The 20167-nt window shown below is 41.6% G+C and overlaps 1 protein-coding gene across 4 annotated transcripts in view; it reads left to right on the top strand.

The window, feature by feature from the left end:
* The window catches only part of EPG5 (ectopic P-granules autophagy protein 5 homolog), a 116976-nt gene that overhangs the window by 33259 nt on the left and 63550 nt on the right, over positions 1–20167 (top strand). For all 4 annotated transcript variants that reach the window (XM_042962306.1, XM_042962304.1, XM_042962305.1 and 1 more), the window contains exons 10-17: positions 135–290; positions 3984–4141; positions 5261–5415; positions 7309–7449; positions 12421–12585; positions 13966–14085; positions 14732–14991; positions 18097–18237. In XM_042962306.1, the coding sequence (XP_042818240.1) occupies positions 135–290; positions 3984–4141; positions 5261–5415; positions 7309–7449; positions 12421–12585; positions 13966–14085; positions 14732–14991; positions 18097–18237 (1296 nt within the window). The remainder of the gene's footprint in view (positions 1–134; positions 291–3983; positions 4142–5260; positions 5416–7308; positions 7450–12420; positions 12586–13965; positions 14086–14731; positions 14992–18096; positions 18238–20167) is intronic.

Below are 20167 nucleotides of genomic sequence, written 5' to 3'. Positions count from 1 at the left end.
TTCTTTTCAAAACTTAGAAGATAGTAGGTGTTCAGTAAATATATATGAATAAATTTGTGTTTCAAATGTAATATAAAGGTGTCAGGATTGAGTGCATTAACGAGAAGTGCCATATTGCCTGTCTTCACACTTAGGATGACCCTTGGTTATGTGAGTGACCATTGGGCACAGTTTGTGAGCCACAACCAAGGCTTGGGTTTGGCCCAGCAGCCCTACTCTGTGGAGAAACTACAGGTTGAATTTGATGAGCTATTTTTGAGAGCTGTCCTCCATGTGCTGAAAGCCAAAAGGTAAGGAGTATGATGGTAATTGTGGAGAAATGGCTCTCTGACTAGTGAGAAAGATTGGTGTGAAAGTCATCGACTGTAGTAGATGTCTTACTTTTTAATGTTTGTTTTTTTTTTTTTTTTTTACATTTATTTATTTTTGAGAAACAGAGTGAGAGAAAGCGTGAGCAGGGGAGGGGCAGAGAAAGAAGGAGATGCAGAATCCGAAGCAGGCTCCAGGCTCTGAGCAAGCGGTCAGCACAGAGCCTGATGTGGGGCTCGAACCCATGAACTGTGAGATCATGACCTGAGCTGAAGTCGGACGCTCAACCGACTGAGCCACCCAGGCGCCCTTGTAGTAGATGTCTTATATAATGTCGAGGTGTATTTCATCTGCTTCTTATCTTGGGCAAATTCATGGGCTTTAGTGTCCTTATTTATAGTGGTGACTGAAATGTTCTTTCTTTAATGTTTCTTTCAATCTTAAAATAACCCAATTGTGATATCTCAGTTTTGCCACCCCTGAACTTTTGGGGTAGCCTAGAACAAGGTATGAATTCTGTTTCACACCCACCTCAGTGCCTGAGTGAGGCAGAGTAGTGCACAGTGCAAATGATTTGCCAGTTTTATTGTTTCAGTTGTCCTACTTACTCAGGGTTTCAAGGTCTAGGATTCTTATGGGTCCTGGTCCCCTGTCCTGTCTGTGTAAATGCCGGCTTCTGATCATGTTGTCTTTGTCGCTGCTTATAGCCCGGGTTACCCTTGAGGGTACCTCCTGCACTGTCTTCCCTGAGCTTCTGGCCGAGGGTAGGAGCAAGTTCTGTTAACAGCCCTGTGCCCTCTGCTGGGAGAGGTTTGCTGGCCTCCAGCTTCACTCAGTTAACTGCCAGCTCTTCCCCACCTTTGCCTTCTGAGCTATTCTCCCTCTTGCCATGGGTCTCTTAGCTTCAGCCCCGTATTTATTGCGTGTTGTGGAGGGGGTTTGAGTCTTGGCTATTTACTGTCACCTTGGGCAAGTCACCTAGTGTTCGTGTCCTCACTTTCTTCATTTGTAAAATGGAGAGGATGATGCTACCTGTTGTGTTGACCTCATGGACATGTTCCTAGGATGAAATGCAGTAATGTATGGAAATACTTTGTAAACCCTGAAGGACTTTTTAGATGTTAAGTGGTGGTGGTTCTTTTGTGGTTTTAGATGAAGAATAGGATACGTGCTCGCTTAGAGAAATATCAGAATTCCTTGACTAAGTCTTAAGCACTTGTAGGCACTCAGAAGGCATGGATCTAAGATGAATAGAATTTGGGCTTAGAAATTTATCTTTAGGTTATTCGTCATACATTCTGTGTTATCCATAAATTCGCTTGTCTCATGAGGTACACCAGATCCTGTGCAGAACCCGGCCGGGGGATCAGGAATAGCCTCCCATCTCTGCTCTCATCACTTATCCTTGCACCTGCTTAGCTGAGATGGAAAGTTCTCGCCATAGCTACTAGCTCTTAGATTTTGAGCTGTGAACTGTCCTCTAGTATTATATCTGTAATTCACAAAGATGATAATCATTTTAAACTTTAAAATATCAAGAACTGTTACTCTTGAGTATAATTTCTTTTAGGAAAGAAATTATACGAGAATCAGATATTTAAAGCCATGATACTTAAATTTATTTGGCACTCCAATAGAAATTTCTGATGTGGTTATCCCCCAAAACAAACCCAAAAGATAGCCAAAGCCTAAGCCACTTACTGCATATCTGCCATGTGGGGAATTTTGTAGCCTGAAATAGAGTTCTGTGATGACTTTTTTTTTTTTAATTTTTTTTAATGTTTATTTAATTTTGAGAGAGAGGGGGAGACAGAGCGTGAGCAGGAGAGGGGCAGAAAGAGAGAGGAAGACACAGAATCCGTAGTAGGCTCTGGGCCCCAAGCTGTCAGCACAGAGCCTGACATGGGGCTCGAACCCACGAACCGTGAGATCGTGACCTGAGCTGAAGTCGGATGCTTTGCCAACTGAGCCACCCAGGTGCCCCCTGTGATGACTTTTAAGGCCTCTGCAGTTTTCTCTCATTGTTTTGGGATAAGTTATACAAGAGTGTCAGGTCCTGTGTGAGGTGTTAGGATATTATAAATTTTTTTTTAATGTTTATTGTTTTTTAGAGAGAGAGAGACAGAGACAGAGACAGAGACAAAGAACAAGCAGGGGAGGGGCAGAGAGAGAGGGAGACACAGAATTGGAAGCAGACTCCAGGCTCTGAGCTGCCAGCACAGAGCCTGATGCGGGGCTCGAACTCAGAGGCTGAGAGATCATGACCTGAGCTGAAGTCGGCCGCTTAACCGACTGAGCCACCCAGGCGCCCCTCGGATAATTATATAATAAGACAGAAGCTTGGCTCACCTGAAGTTACGGTTTCTTCAACCTTTGCTCAAGAGTCTAGCTGTTGCTTTTCAAATCTAGGTCAGTAGTGGTTTGGGTATAGATGTGGGTCAGGCATGCACAATTTAATACCTTTTTCTTGTTCTCTTAATAAGCCTTGTTTGTAATTGGACAATTTGTAGTTTTGCCCAAAATAAAGCAACCGTTTTGAGTGCCTCCCTGTTTTTTCCAAGATTTTTTTGATATAAAATTCACACCACAAAGTTTTAATAGCATTTAAAGATGCTATTGAGTGCTGATTGTTTTCAAGATACTGGCTTAGGTAGTGGATAATTAAAATACAAGACTCTAGGTTACATGGTGGTTTATTCAAAGATGAACAAAACCTGGTTTCTGCTTTCAAATTGTCATGGTTTGTATGTGTACGTAAATTACAGTAACTTGAGGCATTTCTCACTGTGTGGCTTGAGGAGCACCTGAGTCTGAGTCACCTGCGGTGACTATAGAAAGTGCAAATTCTTGGGCCCCAACTGTGATCTACAAAATCAGGATCCTATAGGCAGGCCTTGAAATCTGCATTTTCCACTTTGTGGCTTTTTCTGCCCACTCCAGTGTGAGAACCACTGATAAAGGGTATGATGTTGCCAAAGTCAGGTGTGGACCAAATTCTGTGATAGTGCTGAGGAGGAAATCAGAGGAGGGCTTCACAAATGGATTGGTAGCTGCTTGCAGGTAATAGGTTCTTGCCAGGCTTGTCCAGGAATGGTCTGAACACAGCGAGGGCTCTGGTTAGAAACATGGGTCTGAGCTGTAAGTGCAGGCCTTTGAACGTGGGGCTTGAAGGGTTTGAATTTTATTCATTGGTGAGTGGGGAGTCACCGGAGGGCTTTTGGTTCTCCTCCCACCCATGGCACACGTGTCTGTGTGTACACACATACCTGTACTTAAGCTCACACACGTACATCCACATCTAAGCAACCTGTCACCTAGGTCTTAATAAGATCTTTGGTTTAAAACACAGCTCTGCCTCTTACCACCCCTTCTGTGCCTTGGTAGCCTTATGTATAAATTGGGGATAGTGTCAGTGATAGTTCTTGCCTGGGTCTTGTGAGGATGGAATGAGATGAAGTAGGGTGATTAGAACAGTACCTGGCACAGAGTAAGTGCTTTGTGAGCATTGCTGTTATTGCTATCCATCCTTGAGGTGTGGGTGACCGAAGCATGATAGCGAAATTGCTGTGCTGTGATTTAAGAATTTGTTTTTTCTACCAGAGCAGGTCTGCCTGCTTTCTCAGTGTGGTGAGGTTGACTGATGGACGAAATTATTCCTACTCTTTAAAATGCAGACTTGGCATTTGGCTGTTTATGTCAGAGATGCCCTTTGGGACGCTGTCCGTCCAGATGCTCTGGAAGCTCTTCTACCTCATGCACCAGGTGGAGAGTGGGAATCTGGAGAAGCTCTGCGTCAGTCTCCCGCCTGCGGAGTGCAAGAGGCAGCTCCAAGGTACGGCCGGGCCACAGCAGGCAGCGGAGGTCTTTTCCTACCTGTGTGCCTTTCTCGTCGTGGCTTTATTCTTTTTATCTTGTAGAAGGACTAAGAGTATTTTACCCTGTGTACTCATAAGTAAAAATTTTGAAATTTGAAAGACGGCTGTATTGTTTTGACATACTAGAATGGTAATTCCAATTTTCATTATTCTTGAAATGCTCTGGGTGGTAACTTGATATGATCCCAGTTTGGGGAGGGGAAATTGAAATTGGGTTCTGAATGCCCCCAGGGAGTTATTTTGAAAATACAGGGCATTTGGTAGACTGCTTTTGATTTCTCAAAGGTGTAAACACGTGGAAAGAGTTGTAGGCTTATTGCCTTCTTCCCGTGAAACTTCCATCAGGGGAATACATTTTTTAAACGGTCTCTCTCTCTCTCTCTCTCTTTAAAATCTTTCCTCTATACCTTTTCTTTGTGGCATTCAGTCTTCTGTCATGGATCACAGAGCTGTTTGTCAATAGTGCTCCCTAGTGACAAAATGTAATATTGCTTCCACTGCATCCTCTGAGGAGTTGGTAAAACAGATCGTATACTGTTTATCACATTTACCAGTATTGCAGTCATGGTTATGACTCACTTCTTGCCCAAGATTTTCATTTATAAGGAAATCTCTTTTGTTTGGGATGCGTGCTGTGTTTGTGCAGGGCGCTTTGCTAGTCTTAGCCGTTTTCATTAGTCACATGGTTCATTGGCTGACAGTTACTGAGTAGTTTCACGTGTGCCTTTGAAAATGTCACACCTAGTGACGGTAGTCGTGCTTTGCAGTTGACAGACCCCTTCACTAGTGACTGGTCACTAGTGTCATTTAATCTTTAACAGCTGTTTAAAGCAGATGAAGAGACTGAGAATTGGAGATGTTAATGTCACCTCTGAGGCTACATTATACATAGAGTTGGAATTTCATCTGGTCTCCGGCTTTTTCCCGATGCCTGTAGATATCTATGCTGGCACAGAGACTTTTAAATATTTCTATATATCTTTTAATTTTATATCTTCTTTCTCTCTGGAAGAGTAATTAAACGTGGTCTATGTTCATTCTTCACCCATTTTAATTTTCTTGCCATGAACTTGCAGACCCAGAACATTTTGTGAACTTTGAGAAGTGTCTTTCTTCCATGAATAGCTCAGAAGAGATTTGCCTTCTAACGACATTTGCTCAGATGGCTCAGGCCAGAAGAACCAATGTGGATGAAGACTTCATAAAAATTATTGTTCTGGAGATATATGAGGTTAGAATATTAAGTTTTAGAAATCAGCTAAAAAATGCTTTTTTTTGGATTGTCCATGCGTTGATTCTTTGGGGATTGCTTTAAAAAAATTTTTTTTTTAACATCTATTTATTATTGAGAGACAGAAACACGGCATGAACATGGGAGGGGCAGAGAGAGAGGGAGACACAGAATCTGAAGCAGGCTCCAGGCTCCGAGCTGTCTGCACAGAGCCTGACGTGGGGCTCGAACTCACCAACCAGGAGATCATGACCTGAGCCTAAGTTGGATGCCTAACCGACTGAGCCACCCAGGCACCCCCTCTTTGGGGATTGCTTTAAAAAAAGTGACTAACTTGTATTGTCTGTACGTATGGAAAGAGATAGAGAATTAAAGGATTATCGTTTTGCTCTAAGGAATGTTGAAAATATGAATCATACTCATTCTATTTCCCCCTACTGTCTCTTGACATCTGATGCATGAGTTTCGGTGAGGAATAGGCATTCTGGCACAGCCTGACACTTGTGGTTTTAACAGTCTGTTGTCCCTCTGCCCTGTGTCACTGCCAATTACGCAGAAGCCTGGCTTCCAAGCCAATTTAAATGAGATGGTGGAAAGGATACTGATGCTACAGCCAGAAGACCTGGGTTTGTTTGAACTCTGTTAATAATTGCTCATCTCACAGCAGGAAAGACACCTCATCACTCTGGGTTCAGCTGCTTCATCTATAAGATGACAGGCTGGGATGACATCCTTCACTGAGTCATCCCTAATGGAGGAAGAGAGTGGACTTTGGACCCCTGAGTATCTAGAGACAGAACCCAAAGTGGTTATCAAGATTTTTATTAGAGTTTTGTGTATTTTAAAAGATGTATATTTTCATTTTAGGTTGTCATGTATCTGTTTATCTTCATTAAAAAATATCTCTTCTAAACTATTCAAGTACACTTAAGTAAAATCATGTTTGAAGAAGATTCTCTGAATTTAACACCTTCTCCCCAGTACCCTGGTTTAAGAATGAATGAACTGGATGATCCAAAGTTCTTTTCCAGGGTCCAGCACTAGGCTATTCCTATACTTACTTGTGAGGTTAAGGCCTAAATGGGTCTGGAATTCCAGACTATTTTCATGGTATGAGAATATCATGGGTGTGGAAGGAAGGTCTGTTCTCACATACAGTAAGTGACATTCTTAGGGTCTGTTGTGAAAGTAACACTTATGCTCTTGAATGTTTCAAGGGTTTGGCCAGTACTCACAGTAAAAATTACACTGTGTATTACATTTTGCTTTTGTGTTCCTGTGTGTGTGTGTGTGTGTGTGTGTGTGTGTGTGTGTGTATGTGTGAAACTGAAGCAATACTTAATCTTACTGAGATGCACCCTCACAATTTTCTATTCTATTCTGTTATTTTTCTGTTCTATTCCATTGTATTTTTAAAAAAAAGAAATGTGCTTGCCATTGGCATCAGTGGATTATAACCTGTACTTTGGAATATGTTAAGAGGAGTTGATAAACATTGATATTTTAGAAGCTCGTGTAGTTAGGGATTTTATTTTGTAGCAGACAATAGGTATTTCTATGAAATGCATTCTGGTTTTCATCATTTTGGAAATTTTCTCAAATTTAGAAAGTTTTTACACCAAAGGGATATAGCTACAGACAGGCTTTGGGATATACTTCCTGAACCCAGTGCTTGAAGTCATTACATAGGTGCCTTTCCCTCTCCTCCTGACTCAGCCTCAGGTAGACAGGTAGCTCTCTGTAGTTCTAACATCTTTTTGAACATGGCGTGACCCAAGGCTCAGTGTGAGGCTCTTTCTCTTTTACTTGAAAACATCCTGCATTAAGGAACTGTGTTTTGACTGATAATTGATGGGTATTGAAAGTGCCATCTCCACCTCCTCCCACTTTTAGGTATCTTATGTCACCCTGTCCACCAGAGAGACTTTTTCAAAGGTTGGTCGAGAGCTCTTAGGGGCCATCACAGCTGTTCACCCTGAGATAATTTCTGTCCTTTTGGATAGAGTTCAAGACACCATTGACCAGGTTGGAATGGTAAGAGCACTTAATTTGTTTGTGTGTTTTGCTTTTTTTGTTCTGTTATCCTGGAGTAATGGAGCAATGAGAAAAATAATCAGGTTGTTGGGGAATGACTGAGTGACAGGCGCAGCAGGATGAAGACAACGTGTACTGTGTCCTGGGCCCTGCCATTCACTGTGCCTGCTTGGGGTTAGCGGCTTCTTACAAAAAGCTGTGATTCTTTTTAATCTCCTCAAAGTGACTTTGTACCTCCCTCAATAACAGGTTTTTGTTATCTTTTCTTTTTTCTTTTTTCTTGTTTTGAGAGAGGGCTCGCATGCACACATGCACGCATGGGAGAGGGGCAGAGGGAGAGGGAGAGTGAAAATCTTAAAGCGGGCTGCACACTCAGCGTGGAGCCCAACGCAGGGCTTGATCTCATGACCCTGAGATCATGACCTGAACTGAAATCAAGAGTTGGGATGTTTAATCGGTCGACTGAGCCACCCAGACATCCCTCAATAACAGGCTTTTCTTTTAAGTACAGTCTATATAGTTAATAACAGTTTGTATTTCACAGTTTGTTTGGCTTTCGTAATTTTTATAGTTTATACTTGGAAGAAACAACTATGATTAAGAAGGCCCTGTTTACATAGGCCAAAAGCGAAAATAAAAGTGGTAATTTAAGTCAAACAAGATACATACAGTTTATTTCTGTCATTTGTCACAATCCTTTTTGTAGTCCGTTGATGTTAAAAACAGCTGGATTGTGACATAACTCACATACCATACAGTTCCCCTATTTAAAGCATGAAAGTTGGTGTGTTTTGTTTTTTCACAGAGTTGTGTAGCCATCACCACTCTCAATTTTAGAACAGTTTGATCACCTCAAAAAGAAACCACATACCCTTTAGCTATCACACTCTGTCCCTCCATCCCCTCCAGCCATAAGCCACCACTAATCTACTTTCTGTCTCTATAAATTTGACTGTTCTGGACGTTTTGTATTAATGGAATCATACAATATGTGGTCTGTGAGCGGCTTCTTTTACTTAGCATAGTTTTCGGGTTCATCCACATTGTAGCATGAGTCAGCACTTCACGACTTTTAATGGCCAAATATTCCATTGTATGGATGTACCATTTAAAAAATTTTTTAAAAATATTTATTTATTTTTGAAGGAGAGAGAGACAGAGCATGAGTGGGGGAGGGGCAGAGAGAGAGGCAGACACAGAATCCGAAGCAGGCTCCAGGCTCTGAGCTGTCAGCACAGAGCCCAACATGGGGCTCGAGCTCACAAACTGTGAGATCATGACCTGAGCCGAAGTCGGATGCTCAACTGACTGAGCCATCCAGGCGCCCCTGGATGTACCATTTTTTTTTTAATTTTTTTTTTTAATGTTTATTTATTTTTGAGACAGAGAGAGACAGAGCATGAACGGGGGAGGGTCAGAGAGAGAGGGAGACACAGAATCTGAAACAGGCTCCAGGCTCTGAGCAGTCAGCATAGAGCCCGATGCGGGGCTTGAACTCACGGACCGCGAGATCGTGACCTGAGCCAAAGTCGGACGCTCAACCGACTGAGCCACCCAGGCGCCCCCCCCGGATGTACCATTTTAAAAAAACACACACTTACTGAAGATTTTCTTCATCATCTGTAATAACTGTTATATTGTGTGAGCTTTGCTAATGGCAGATAGTCCCGCATTGTAACTTGAAGAAGAGCATTTAAAGTGATAGTATTTTTCTGTATGGTATTTGCAGAGGCCCTTCATCTTGTAGTCACTGCATTGTCCCTGTAGGATGTATCACTGATGACTGTCATTGCTTCATTACATTCATAAGTGGGTAGATTCCGGGGAAAGATTGGTTTATGAGACACATTTTTTCTAAATGAAGAATAAATGATACGCTCTCTTTGGAAAAGTACATCGTACTTTTTTTTACATTAAAAAATTTAATCGTGGTAAATTATACACGACATAAAATATACCATCTTAACCCTTTTTAAATGTACGGTTCAGTGACATAAGTACATCCCCATTGTTTTGCTTGTTACCATTGCTGTCATCCAGCTACAGAACTCTTTCCATCTTGCAGAACTGGAGCTCTATACCTCTTAATCAGTAAGTCTGCATTCCCTCCACCCTCCACCCTCCACTCTCCAGTCCCTGGTAACAACATTCTACCTTCTCTCTGTCTAGAGTTTGGTACTCTATGTACCTCGTGTAAATGAATCCACACAGTATTTGTCCTTTTGTGATTAGCCTATTTCATTTGACATATTGTCGTCGGTGTTCATGCATGTCGTAGCATGTGTCAGAATTTCCTTCTTTTTTAAGCCGGCATAATATTCTAGTGCATGTATAGACCACATTTTGTTTATCTGTTCATCTGTTGCTGGACACTCAGATTGCTTCTCCCTTCTGGCTGTTGTGAATAATGCTGCTGTGAATGTGAGGGTATAGCTGTCTCTTTGAGGCCCTGCTCTCCATTCTTTTGGGTATATACCCAGAAGTAGAGTTGTTGGAACATAGGGTAATTCCATTTTTCATTTTTGAGGCAGCACCATAGTGTTTTCATAGTGGCAGTAGTACTTTTTCTTTTTAATAAAAGCATTGTATCCCACCACGAAATATGATTTTATTGAGACGAAAGGGCTTTTATATTCAATATACGGGAGCATGTTTTTGGTTACTCCTTTTTGGGTGATTATCTAATGGAATGAGTTCTAAAGAAATACACAGTGGGTTGCAAGATTCTTTCGCTTTGGTTGAGCTCATCACCATTTTCTCTTAAGTGGCTGTCTGGTTTTGGCCACACTTACATTTTACATTTAATTTAATTTAATTTCCCATATGGATGAATTTTATTTCATTTCATTTATTTATTTTTAATATAATTTATTGTCAAGTTGGCTAACATACACCCACTTACATTTTAAATTTGCTCATAATACTTCTAGTAAACTGGCCCAGGGGTATGCTTGACTTTAAGTATAAAAATTGGAAGCATAATGTTTTTTAGAGCATATCTTCTAAAAGGTGCCTCCATTCTCTGTTTATACCTGTAGTTCCTTAATGCTTTGTGAACTTGCTGACGTTTTTGGAGGAACTTGTTCAAACCTTCTGTGCCTTCAGATGAATATGATGGCTTTGAATATTTTTGCTGTTACCTTGGGATAATCAGGAATTAGAACTAGCCCCAGAGCCTAGGAATGATCTGTGGGCTCTAAACTGTCCTAGTTTTCAAACGTTGAACTGTTACTGCTTTCTGGAATAAAAGCCACTTGATCATCGTGTGTTATTCTTTGTATGTATTGATAGATTTATTTTGGTAATTTGTTTTTAATTAAAAAAAATTTTTTTTTGGCGTTTATTTACTCTTAAAGGAGAGAGATAGAACATGAGTGGGGGAGGGGCAGAGAGAGAGGAAGACACAGAATCAGAAGCAGGCTCCAAGGCTCTGAGCTGTCAGCACAGAGCCTGATGCGGGGCTTGAACTCACAGACTGCGAGATCATGACCTGAGCCAAAGTCGGACACTTAGCCGACTGAGCCACCCCGGCACCCCAGGAAAGGCTTCTTTAAAATTCATTCCTTCTACTGTTCTTTCCCATTTTGTTTTGCCTCTCATTGGGGGCAGTGCAGGAACCTGAAAAGTACTAGTATGCATGTTCTAGATCTGTGTTGTCCAATACAGTAGCCACTCGGTACATGCAATTGTAGAGTCCTTGAAAGGTGGCTAGTCCAAATTGAGATGTATTGTAAGTGTAAAGTACTCACTGGGTTTCAAAGATTTAGTGTGAACAAAAAGTATGTAGCATATCTCAGTAGTTTTGTATAATGATCACATGTTGATAATGTATTGGACATATTAGATTAAATGAAATATATTAATTTCACTTGTTTTACTTTTAAAATATGTGGCTAGTGGAAAAATTAAAATTATGTATGTGGCTTACATTGTATTTCCATTGGATAGCACTGTTCTAGACAATATAAAATGAATTGCTCTTCTGATCAGTCTCCCTTAAAGCAAACTATTGAGTGACCCCAGATTTATCTTAATTTGCACACATCGATAGGTTATTCAAAAAGTGATGCTATAGACTTCTTGTAAACAGGATTTTAAAAACTTTTTATTATAGAATCTGTCAAATATATATAAAAGGGAGAATAGGAAATGAATCCCTGTGTACCCATCATCTACTTTCAACAGTTACCAACTCTTGGTTAATCTTATTTCATTTTTACCTCTGTTCACTCCTTGTCCCTCCTCCCCAGATTGCTTGGGAGCTAACAGAAATACCTTTTTAGATGCCAGGAAAGAAATAATAATTTTTTCACTGAAGTGTAGTTGACATGCAATATCATATTCATTTCAAGTGTACAACATAGTGATTTGGCGATGATATACTTTACGAAATGCTTACCACAATAAGTGTAGTTACCATCTGTCACTGTACAAAGTTACTACAGTGTCATTGACTGTAATTACTATACTGTACTTCTCATCGCTGTGATTTATTTATTTTATAACTGGAAGTTTGTACCAGTTTTACACTTTTAATCTCCTTTACCTTTTTCACCCATCCCCCTACTATCCTCCCCTCTTCTGCTCTGACAACTACCAGTTTTTTGTTTATTTAAATAATTATTTAAAGCGCTAAATCTTTTTGTAAAATGAATGACTGTTCCTCGTTTATTATGGCTTTAAATTTGGGTCTTGGTATGGTGGTTTTATTAAATGGAAGTATACCAAATTATACGTAATAAAAGATTGACCTTTACACAGGGTAGCAAAATGTGCTTTTGGTGTATTATTGGTTTTAATATTTATTTCATTTGGTTGTCCATGATGTCCATTTCATTTGTCTAAAAATCAAACAAGACCCCACTTCCTTTTGGAAAAAAAATTTTGCAAGCAGTTTAATAATATATTGTAGTAATTCAGGATTGTTCCTTAAGTTTTGATCTTAATTACCATCATTTTCTTTTAAATAAGGTTTCTTTATACTTGTTTAAAGAACTGCCTCTGTATCTCTGGCGACCTTCTGCCTCTGAGATAGCCGTGATTCGGGACTGGTTATTGAATTATAACCTGACAATGGTGAAGAATAAGTTGGCCTGTGTTATTCTAGAAGGACTGAATTGGGGATTTGGTGAACAGGTATGTGTATCAAAACCACTCTCTAGATACTGGAGGTTCTACACATCAATTTTAGAGAAACATTTCCTCAAAACATAAACATTTCTCAGTACTCAGTGATGGTAGTTTTTATTAATCATAGTTTATTAATGTTATTATTAATAGTTTTTATTATTAAGAGTTTGCTATGTATCATGTCTCTAAAGATGCCACGTCCATGATTTTGACCATTAAAACTTTCCTTCCTTTTTACTCTAGGCCTTACGTGTTAGTTCCTAGGTCAAAATGTTTCAACATTTTAAAGGGAAAATGGGAGAGAACTCAGCCCTCTCTAACAGTCTGCCAGCTTTTTTTCTGAACAAATCATTTGGTTGTCATAGCCATCTTGTGTGTTTTGCACGAACTTGACCCCGTTGTACAGATGAGAAAACTGGAGCCAGGGAGCTTTTCTTCCAGAGTGTCCCTGACCACCTGGGTCTGCCCATGGGTACATCCGGGGCTTTCCACCCTCCAAGTGAGAGATGTAGACCCCTCTTTTCCATCCTCGTGTTCTCTGACTTGTGAATAGAAGCCCCTAGTCCTCCCTCTCCTAGCAGGCTGCATGAACTTCCCTGTGAGAGTCTCCATGATCCTTCGTTAGAGGATTCGTGAGAGGATTAGGGATATATTTCTTTATTTCTTTTTTTTTTTATTGTTTATTTATTATTTATTTTTGAGAGAGAGTGCACAAGCCGGGGAGGGGCAGAGAGCGGGAGAGAGAGAATCCCAAGCAGGCTCCTTGCTGTCACTGTGGATCCCGACACGGGGCTCCATCTCACAGACTGTGAGGTCATGACCTGAGTCAAAATCAAGAGTTGGATGCTTAACCAGCTGAGCCACTCAGGTGCCCCAGGAATGTGTTTCTTCAGGTTGCAGAGGAAGATTGGATGGGAAATTCTATAGGCAACTTCAGGCTCCTAAAGGAATATTCTGTTTGTGTTGTTGAGTATCTTCTATATTTTCACTGATGAGAAAATGAGGAAAGGGGATATAGACTTAATTTATTAAGTATCTTTTTGTTTAATAATAAACAAACATCTTCCCGGTTTGTGGCAGTGCCCTTAAACTTGTGACCTAAAGTCTTCATGGAGCTTCTAGGGTAGGAGTGGGGGAGTTACATTCAAAGATACCTTTTATATGAGGGTCCAGGATGACTCAGACTATTTAAGTACAACGTAATGGTTCTTTAAGATTTCCATGTTTTTTCCTGTTGTCATTTTAGAACTTCATTGTTAGGTGATGTAATTTTTGGAAAGTTGAGGATCCAAGATCCTTTTTTTACTATCCTTCCTAGTCCTTTTGTTCAAAGGTATGTTAAAAAAATCAAGATGGCATGTTTATGATGATTTTTCTCTTTAAAAGGGTACCCTTCATCTGGATCAAGCAGTCCATGCTGAAGTGGCTTTAATGATTCTTGAAGCGTACCAGAAATACCTTGCACAGAAGCCGTATGCTGGGCTTCTTTCTGAAAGTATGAAGCAGGTATTTCCTTCTCTTGTATATTGAGAATATCTTTATTATAAATGATTTGGGTGGATACAGCTACAGTATTTACCCTTAGGTTGCCTAAGAACATTTCTGGCAACTTAAGATACTGAAATTGAATTCTGTGGTTGGATGAAGATTTTTTTCTTTGAGAAGTGGCCTACATGTGACCATTTTAATACTGTGGCATTTGACTTGACCTGGAGTTGGCGTGTCCTGGCTCCGGAGAGCTGAATGTTAAATTTTCGGGAACTTTGCAAACTAGATTGTTGACCTGTTGGTAGCTTGAAACTGACCATGGTGGGAGTTTTCACACTGACAAAATTGACAAACCCTGTAAAGGATCTCCCACACTCCAACTGGTTGTTAAAACTTATTTATCATCACCCCATGAGTTGTGCACCAACTTTTGTATTATTACTCCTTTGCTTGTGCTGACTCAGATCAGACGCACAAAGAGACTAGTGAGTAAGCAGAAGTGGTCAGTTGTGAGAAATTGCTGTAATTGCTGCAAACTGAGTACTGGTAAGTAGTGTGTCCTCTCTTTTGAGGACGTTGGTGATCACAAAAGCAAATGGGCGGGTGAGCTTACTGATTTAATTTGTATGTGACTAATGTGGTTTAAAATAAATAATTGTTTTAGGTTTCATATTTGGCCAGTATTGTTCGCTATGGAGAGACACCTGAGACCTCATTTAACCAGTGGGCCTGGAACTTGATCTTGAGGTTAAAACTGCACAAAAATGATTATGGAATACAGCAGAATTGTCCAACTGTTCCCTTCTCCAGCACTGTGCCTGACATGACAGAGTCACCCACGTTTCATCCTCTCTTGAAGGCTGTTAAGGCGGGCATGCCCATCGGCTGTTATCTGGCCTTAGCTATGACGGCTCTGGGCCACAGGTACAGTGTTTGGGCTGAACCCCTAGGGTTGCTGAACCTTGTAGTCAGTGATTCTGGATTTCATTTTTCACATCCCAAGGTCTGAGGCCTCCATCAAACCTATCTAAGGGCAATCAGGACCAAATTATAAGCCTTATTAATGGCTTATGTAGGGGAAATGCTGCCCAAATTCATATAAGACAGATTTGTACCAGAAAATCATCTCATACATTACGGAGAGAGTATACCTGTCACCCAGAGGAGAATGTTCACGTTAGCGCTAGATGTTTTGTCTTCCTTGGAATAGTGACAATATAAAAATAATTAGTCGTCTCTACTGAATTTTGTTTAAAGTGATGGCAGCCCAACTTTGGCTTCTCAGTTAGAGGGCTAAACCTGCCCAGGGGAATGAAATGCCTGCTCAGGTCACGTGCTTCTCTGGTATGAGCCTAGAGCGATCTCTGTCTCTTCTACACTGAGTGGTAGTTTTCTGTTCAGTCTTCTCAGGGATCATGTGTGAGGTCCTAACCTCAGGAGCCGTGGTTGTCTTGTGTTACCATTTTATCCCAGTGCTGAGGGCTATAGCTGGTGCAATAAGTAACTGGTGCAGTAAGTAAATGAATGAATTCTTAGTTGGTTAAAAATCCTTTTTTTCCCCCCAGAGATCATTTTCCTACAGTGTATTAATTTTTTTTAGCCTCTTTTTTTCTAAAATTTCTTTCACCTACATGCTTTCTGGTTCTTTCATTGAGACTCACTTTTTAGCATCCCAATTTTAACATCTTGTTCCACATTACATATATTTTCAGTAGGATGCCAGTTGTGCTATTAGCTGTTTATGTTCAGCCTTGTGCCAAGAAGTGGGAGAGAGACAGGATTGTTAGTGGCCTTCAGGCTGTTGACAGTTTAGTGGAGATGGTAGATGGAATCAATTGGCAGCACTAAAGGCATGACCGTGGGCTGGATGAGAGGTGTAGAGCAGTGCTTCTCCGTTCTGGCTGCTCTTCAGAGTCACGTTTGGAGTGATTCTAAAGCTCCCTGTGCAGAGAAGAGTGTGAGAGTCCTGATCTAATTAGTCTGGGGCCGTTCTCCAGATTTTTCTGATGTACAGCCTGGATTGGGAACCACTCAAGAGTATGAGCAGGAGGAATTTAAAGGAAGGAGAGATCATTAGGGCAGGATGCCTGCGTGGAGGAGCTAAGCTTTGGAGAGGAGTCTTAAGTAGAGAAGGCGTCCGAGGCTAGGGGGCAGAGTGGTGATGCTCACCCTTGCCAGGTGACGGTGTTGAAGATTCAGCCTTGGACCATCCACTCCCCCGCCCATAGCACCTGTGCGCTCTGAGCAGAGCCCTTACTGTATTGTAGTGTAATCGTCTCTCTCGCTCTTCTCATGCACTGTGTGCTCCTTGAAGGCAGGGGCATCGTCCTTTCATCAGTGTATCTCCAGAACTTGAACTAGTATATATTTGATTCAAGCATGAACGTGGGAAGGAGCACCAGGTGTCTGAGTGGGGAGGGGGATGAGTGAGGAGTGATGAGGAAACACTCCTGACCGAAGCCCGTGCTTCATGGTAGTGAACGGAGGTGATCAAGTAGGTCAGTAGGACTAGTGATGGACAGATTTGAAAGTCAGGTAAAAGAGGGTAGAAGTGACCCACTGGGACGAGGAGAGATCTTAATTAAGCACTTTGGGAGGCACTCTACATCTTTTCCAATAGCCCTCGTATCATTCTCAGGGTCCTGTACCTCAGGCACCTCATCTATAAAATGGGAATAATAATAGTACTGGACTTACTTAATGAGCCTTAAGTGAGTTCTAATTCACTGAACACATTTAGCATATGTCTGGCGTGTGGATTCAGAGTGTAGTGTTCTGAACTCAATCGTTTCATGATTCTTCTTGTTTTCTTCTATTCATTCTGGGACTGTAGTTCCTTTACTCACTGATAAGACTGTGTGTCTTCTCCAAACATAAGTATTTGCTTGGTGCTGATTACCAAATCCTGAATGGAGTGAAGGTGGGAATAAAGAGTTTCTCTTTGGGGCTGAATTCCATCCACCACGGTCGTCTGGGATGTATGCATACTAGAATTAACTTAACAATCTTTTGAATGTGCTTAGGGTTGGGTGCAGAGTATGCAGCAGTATAAGTTGTATACGAATATAACATCACAGAATACAGAGAACAATAGTCAAAGAAATCACCCAGAATCTTTCTCACCCTAATGAAACATTGTTTTGTTTTGTTTTTTAATATTTATTTTTGAGAGAGAGAGTGCATGTGCACAAGTGGGGGAGGGGCGGGGGGGGCGGGGAAGGCAGAGGATCCAAAGCGGTCTCTGTGCCTACAGCAGCGAGCCTGATGTGGGGCTCAGCTCATGAACCATGAGATTATGAGCTGAGTAGCTGACATCAGATGCTCAACTGACTGAGCCACCCAGGCACCCCTGGTATACATTATTTTTAAATAATGTAATAATATTCGCATTGAATGCATTTTTCCAAAATTTACATAAATCATGTGTGCTTCTAAGTTTGTGATTTTAAATAATTTTGAAAAGTCCATCTTTTACATGGATCATCTGTCATATGTTCCTCCGCATTTGAGATTATTTCTTAAAGATAGATTTTCTGAAGTGCGTCAAAGAGTAAATAATTTTTTATGCAAATTGGTTTCAGAAGAACTTTGCCATTTTATACTAACAGAATGAACTCACTTTTGAATCGTCTCTTTGCTCTGCTACCTTGTGGGAATATGCAGACAGTGAGAGCCCCACAGCTCTTAGAAGAAGCACCATTTGGGAAGCAAAGTAGGGTAGTGGCAAAGTGCTGTGGACTGGAAATTTGCAAACCTGGGTTCTCATTTTGGCCCTCCTTTAGGAAATTATGTGAATTTGGGCATGATACTTCACCTTTCTCATGTGTAAAATGAGCATATGGATGAAACTTAAGTTCCTTTGTGCTCCAGAGCTCTGATGCTAGTATTCCTGGGCTAAGTTTGGTGGTGCAGAAATGTGCTGGAGACCTGAGATCAACTGGGTAGCAAGTAGGCTGATGGCTCACTGGAAGAACGTCATTTTCTGAGCCGGCTGCCTTGCATGCTCATTGCCTTTGTCTCTTTCCATAGCATTGAGAAGTTCTGTGCAGAAGGCATCCCACTGTTGGGAATTCTGGTCCAGTCGAGGCATTTGCGAACAGTGGTTCATGTCCTGGATAAGATCCTGCCTTTGTTCTACCCTTGCCAGTATTACCTTCTGAAGAATGAGCAGTAAGTAGAAAACAGCCTGGGGAGTACAGATGACTGCTTGCAAGTAAAAGAGGGAATGATATAATTCACTGGTGTATTTTTTTATGAGGCAGAAAACTTCCTGCCTAGTTTAGAATGCAGTTTGATAAACAGTGACTCTTATAATGATTCTTGTTTTATTATCATGAAAGATATTTCCATTTCTCATTTGATTTTAGATTGCTCATAGCTTATTAGCCGTTGAAAGGGAAGTTTCCATGAAACCTGGGAATAGTGCTTCTGACACTGAGCAGCAAATGGCTTTGCCATTGTAACAGTAGCAGAACACATTGCTGTTAATTGTCTGTAGTATTACAAACAGATAAGATGCATAGGAGGGTGCTCATCACATGAGACATACATAATCTTGTTGAGAAAACAAGACTTTTGAGGTAATTACAAAACTTATGAAGCAAAGTATTATTGGCAAGGCCATGCATGCTGTGGTGTATAGGTTGCATTCGTGTTGTGTGGTAAAAGTATATGGAATTTAGGGTAAAAGAAATAGCTGCTTGGGAGGGAGGGAATTAAGAATAGCGGGGCGCCTGGGTGGCTCAGTCGGTTAAGCGTCCGACTTCGGCTCAGGTCACGATCTCGCGGTCCGTGAGTTTGAGCCCCGCGTCGGGCTCTGTGCTGACTGCTCAGAGCCTGGAACCTGTTTCAGATTCTGTGTCTCCCTCTCTCTCTGACCCTCCCCCGTTCATGCTCTCTCTCTCTCTCTGTCTCAAAGCTAAATAAACGTTAAAAAAAAAAAAAGAAAAAAAAAAAGAATTAAGGATGGGGTGTTAATCAAGACTCTTAATTGCACATGATAAAAACCCGGTGCATGCTGGTTTCATCAAGAAGAGAATGTTTTGGCTCATGTGATTGGGAAAAGGGCTCATGATAACATCAGGTCATTCTAAAGTGGTAGTTCTCAGTCAGGGGTGATTTTGACCCTTGGGACATTTGGCAATGTCTCCAAATGATTTTGGTGGTCACATCCTGGTGGGGAGCGGGAGGCAGTAGATGGTTGGGCAAGGGGGTGGTTGAGGGGGCGACTGGGGGAGTCTGCTACTGGTATCCGGTGGATAGAGGCCAGGGGTAGTGCTGAACGTCCTGCAGTACATAAGAGAGCCCCTCACAGTAAAGAATTAGCCAGCCTAAAATGTCAGTAGTGCCAAAGTTGAGAGACCCTGGATTAGTGTTTCTCTGTTTTTCTCTTATCCTCCTTCCCAGGTCCCTTGGCCCCGCCTCTCTTTTTCAGTTTTTCCACTGCAGGTGCACTTTTCTGCAGGGGAATGAAAGTGTGTGGCTGTAAAGAGAACTAAGTACTACCCTGTGGGAAGGGCCAATGTTTTCTGTATCATTGGTCCTTGTAATGATCCCTGATTGGTCTGACCTAGTCATGTGTTCTCTCTCAGCCTGTCACTGTGCTGGGTGGTATTGACTAGTCCTAAGAGGAGGGTATAGGGATTCTGTTTTGAGGGCCCCTCCCTCCCAGAATTGGCAGTTGGCAGGGGGGGGGGGGTGGACAGCTCCCTTAATGAAAGGATGTGCAGTTAGCAGAAGGGAGAGAGAGAGAGAGAAGATGCTCAGTGAACAAAAGCAACAGATGGCCGAAGCATATGACTTTATGGAAGAGGTGGGTTTCTAGTTGAGTTTTGAAGTGCATGTAGGTGTTGGGCCAGTGGGGAGGACAGGGTGGGCAGGGTGGGGCTTTTTCACTATGGGTAGGGGTAAAAAGAGGGTCTGGAGAGGCCAGGCTGGGAAACAGTGAAGGCATAGAGAAGGAAAGAGAACTGCCAGTTGGGGAGCAGGGTAGAGAGCACCTGGCTGGGGCCTCGAGAAGTGTGAGCACAGGTGAATTCCTTGACTTTGCAGGGCCTCAGTTTCTTCATTTGCATAATGGGCTGTTACACCTTGCATACAG

Source organism: Panthera tigris, chromosome D3 (genome assembly GCF_018350195.1).
Source record: "Panthera tigris isolate Pti1 chromosome D3, P.tigris_Pti1_mat1.1, whole genome shotgun sequence".
Lineage (NCBI taxonomy): Eukaryota > Metazoa > Chordata > Mammalia > Carnivora > Felidae > Panthera > Panthera tigris.
This window is presented reverse-complemented; position numbering and strand designations above follow the sequence as displayed.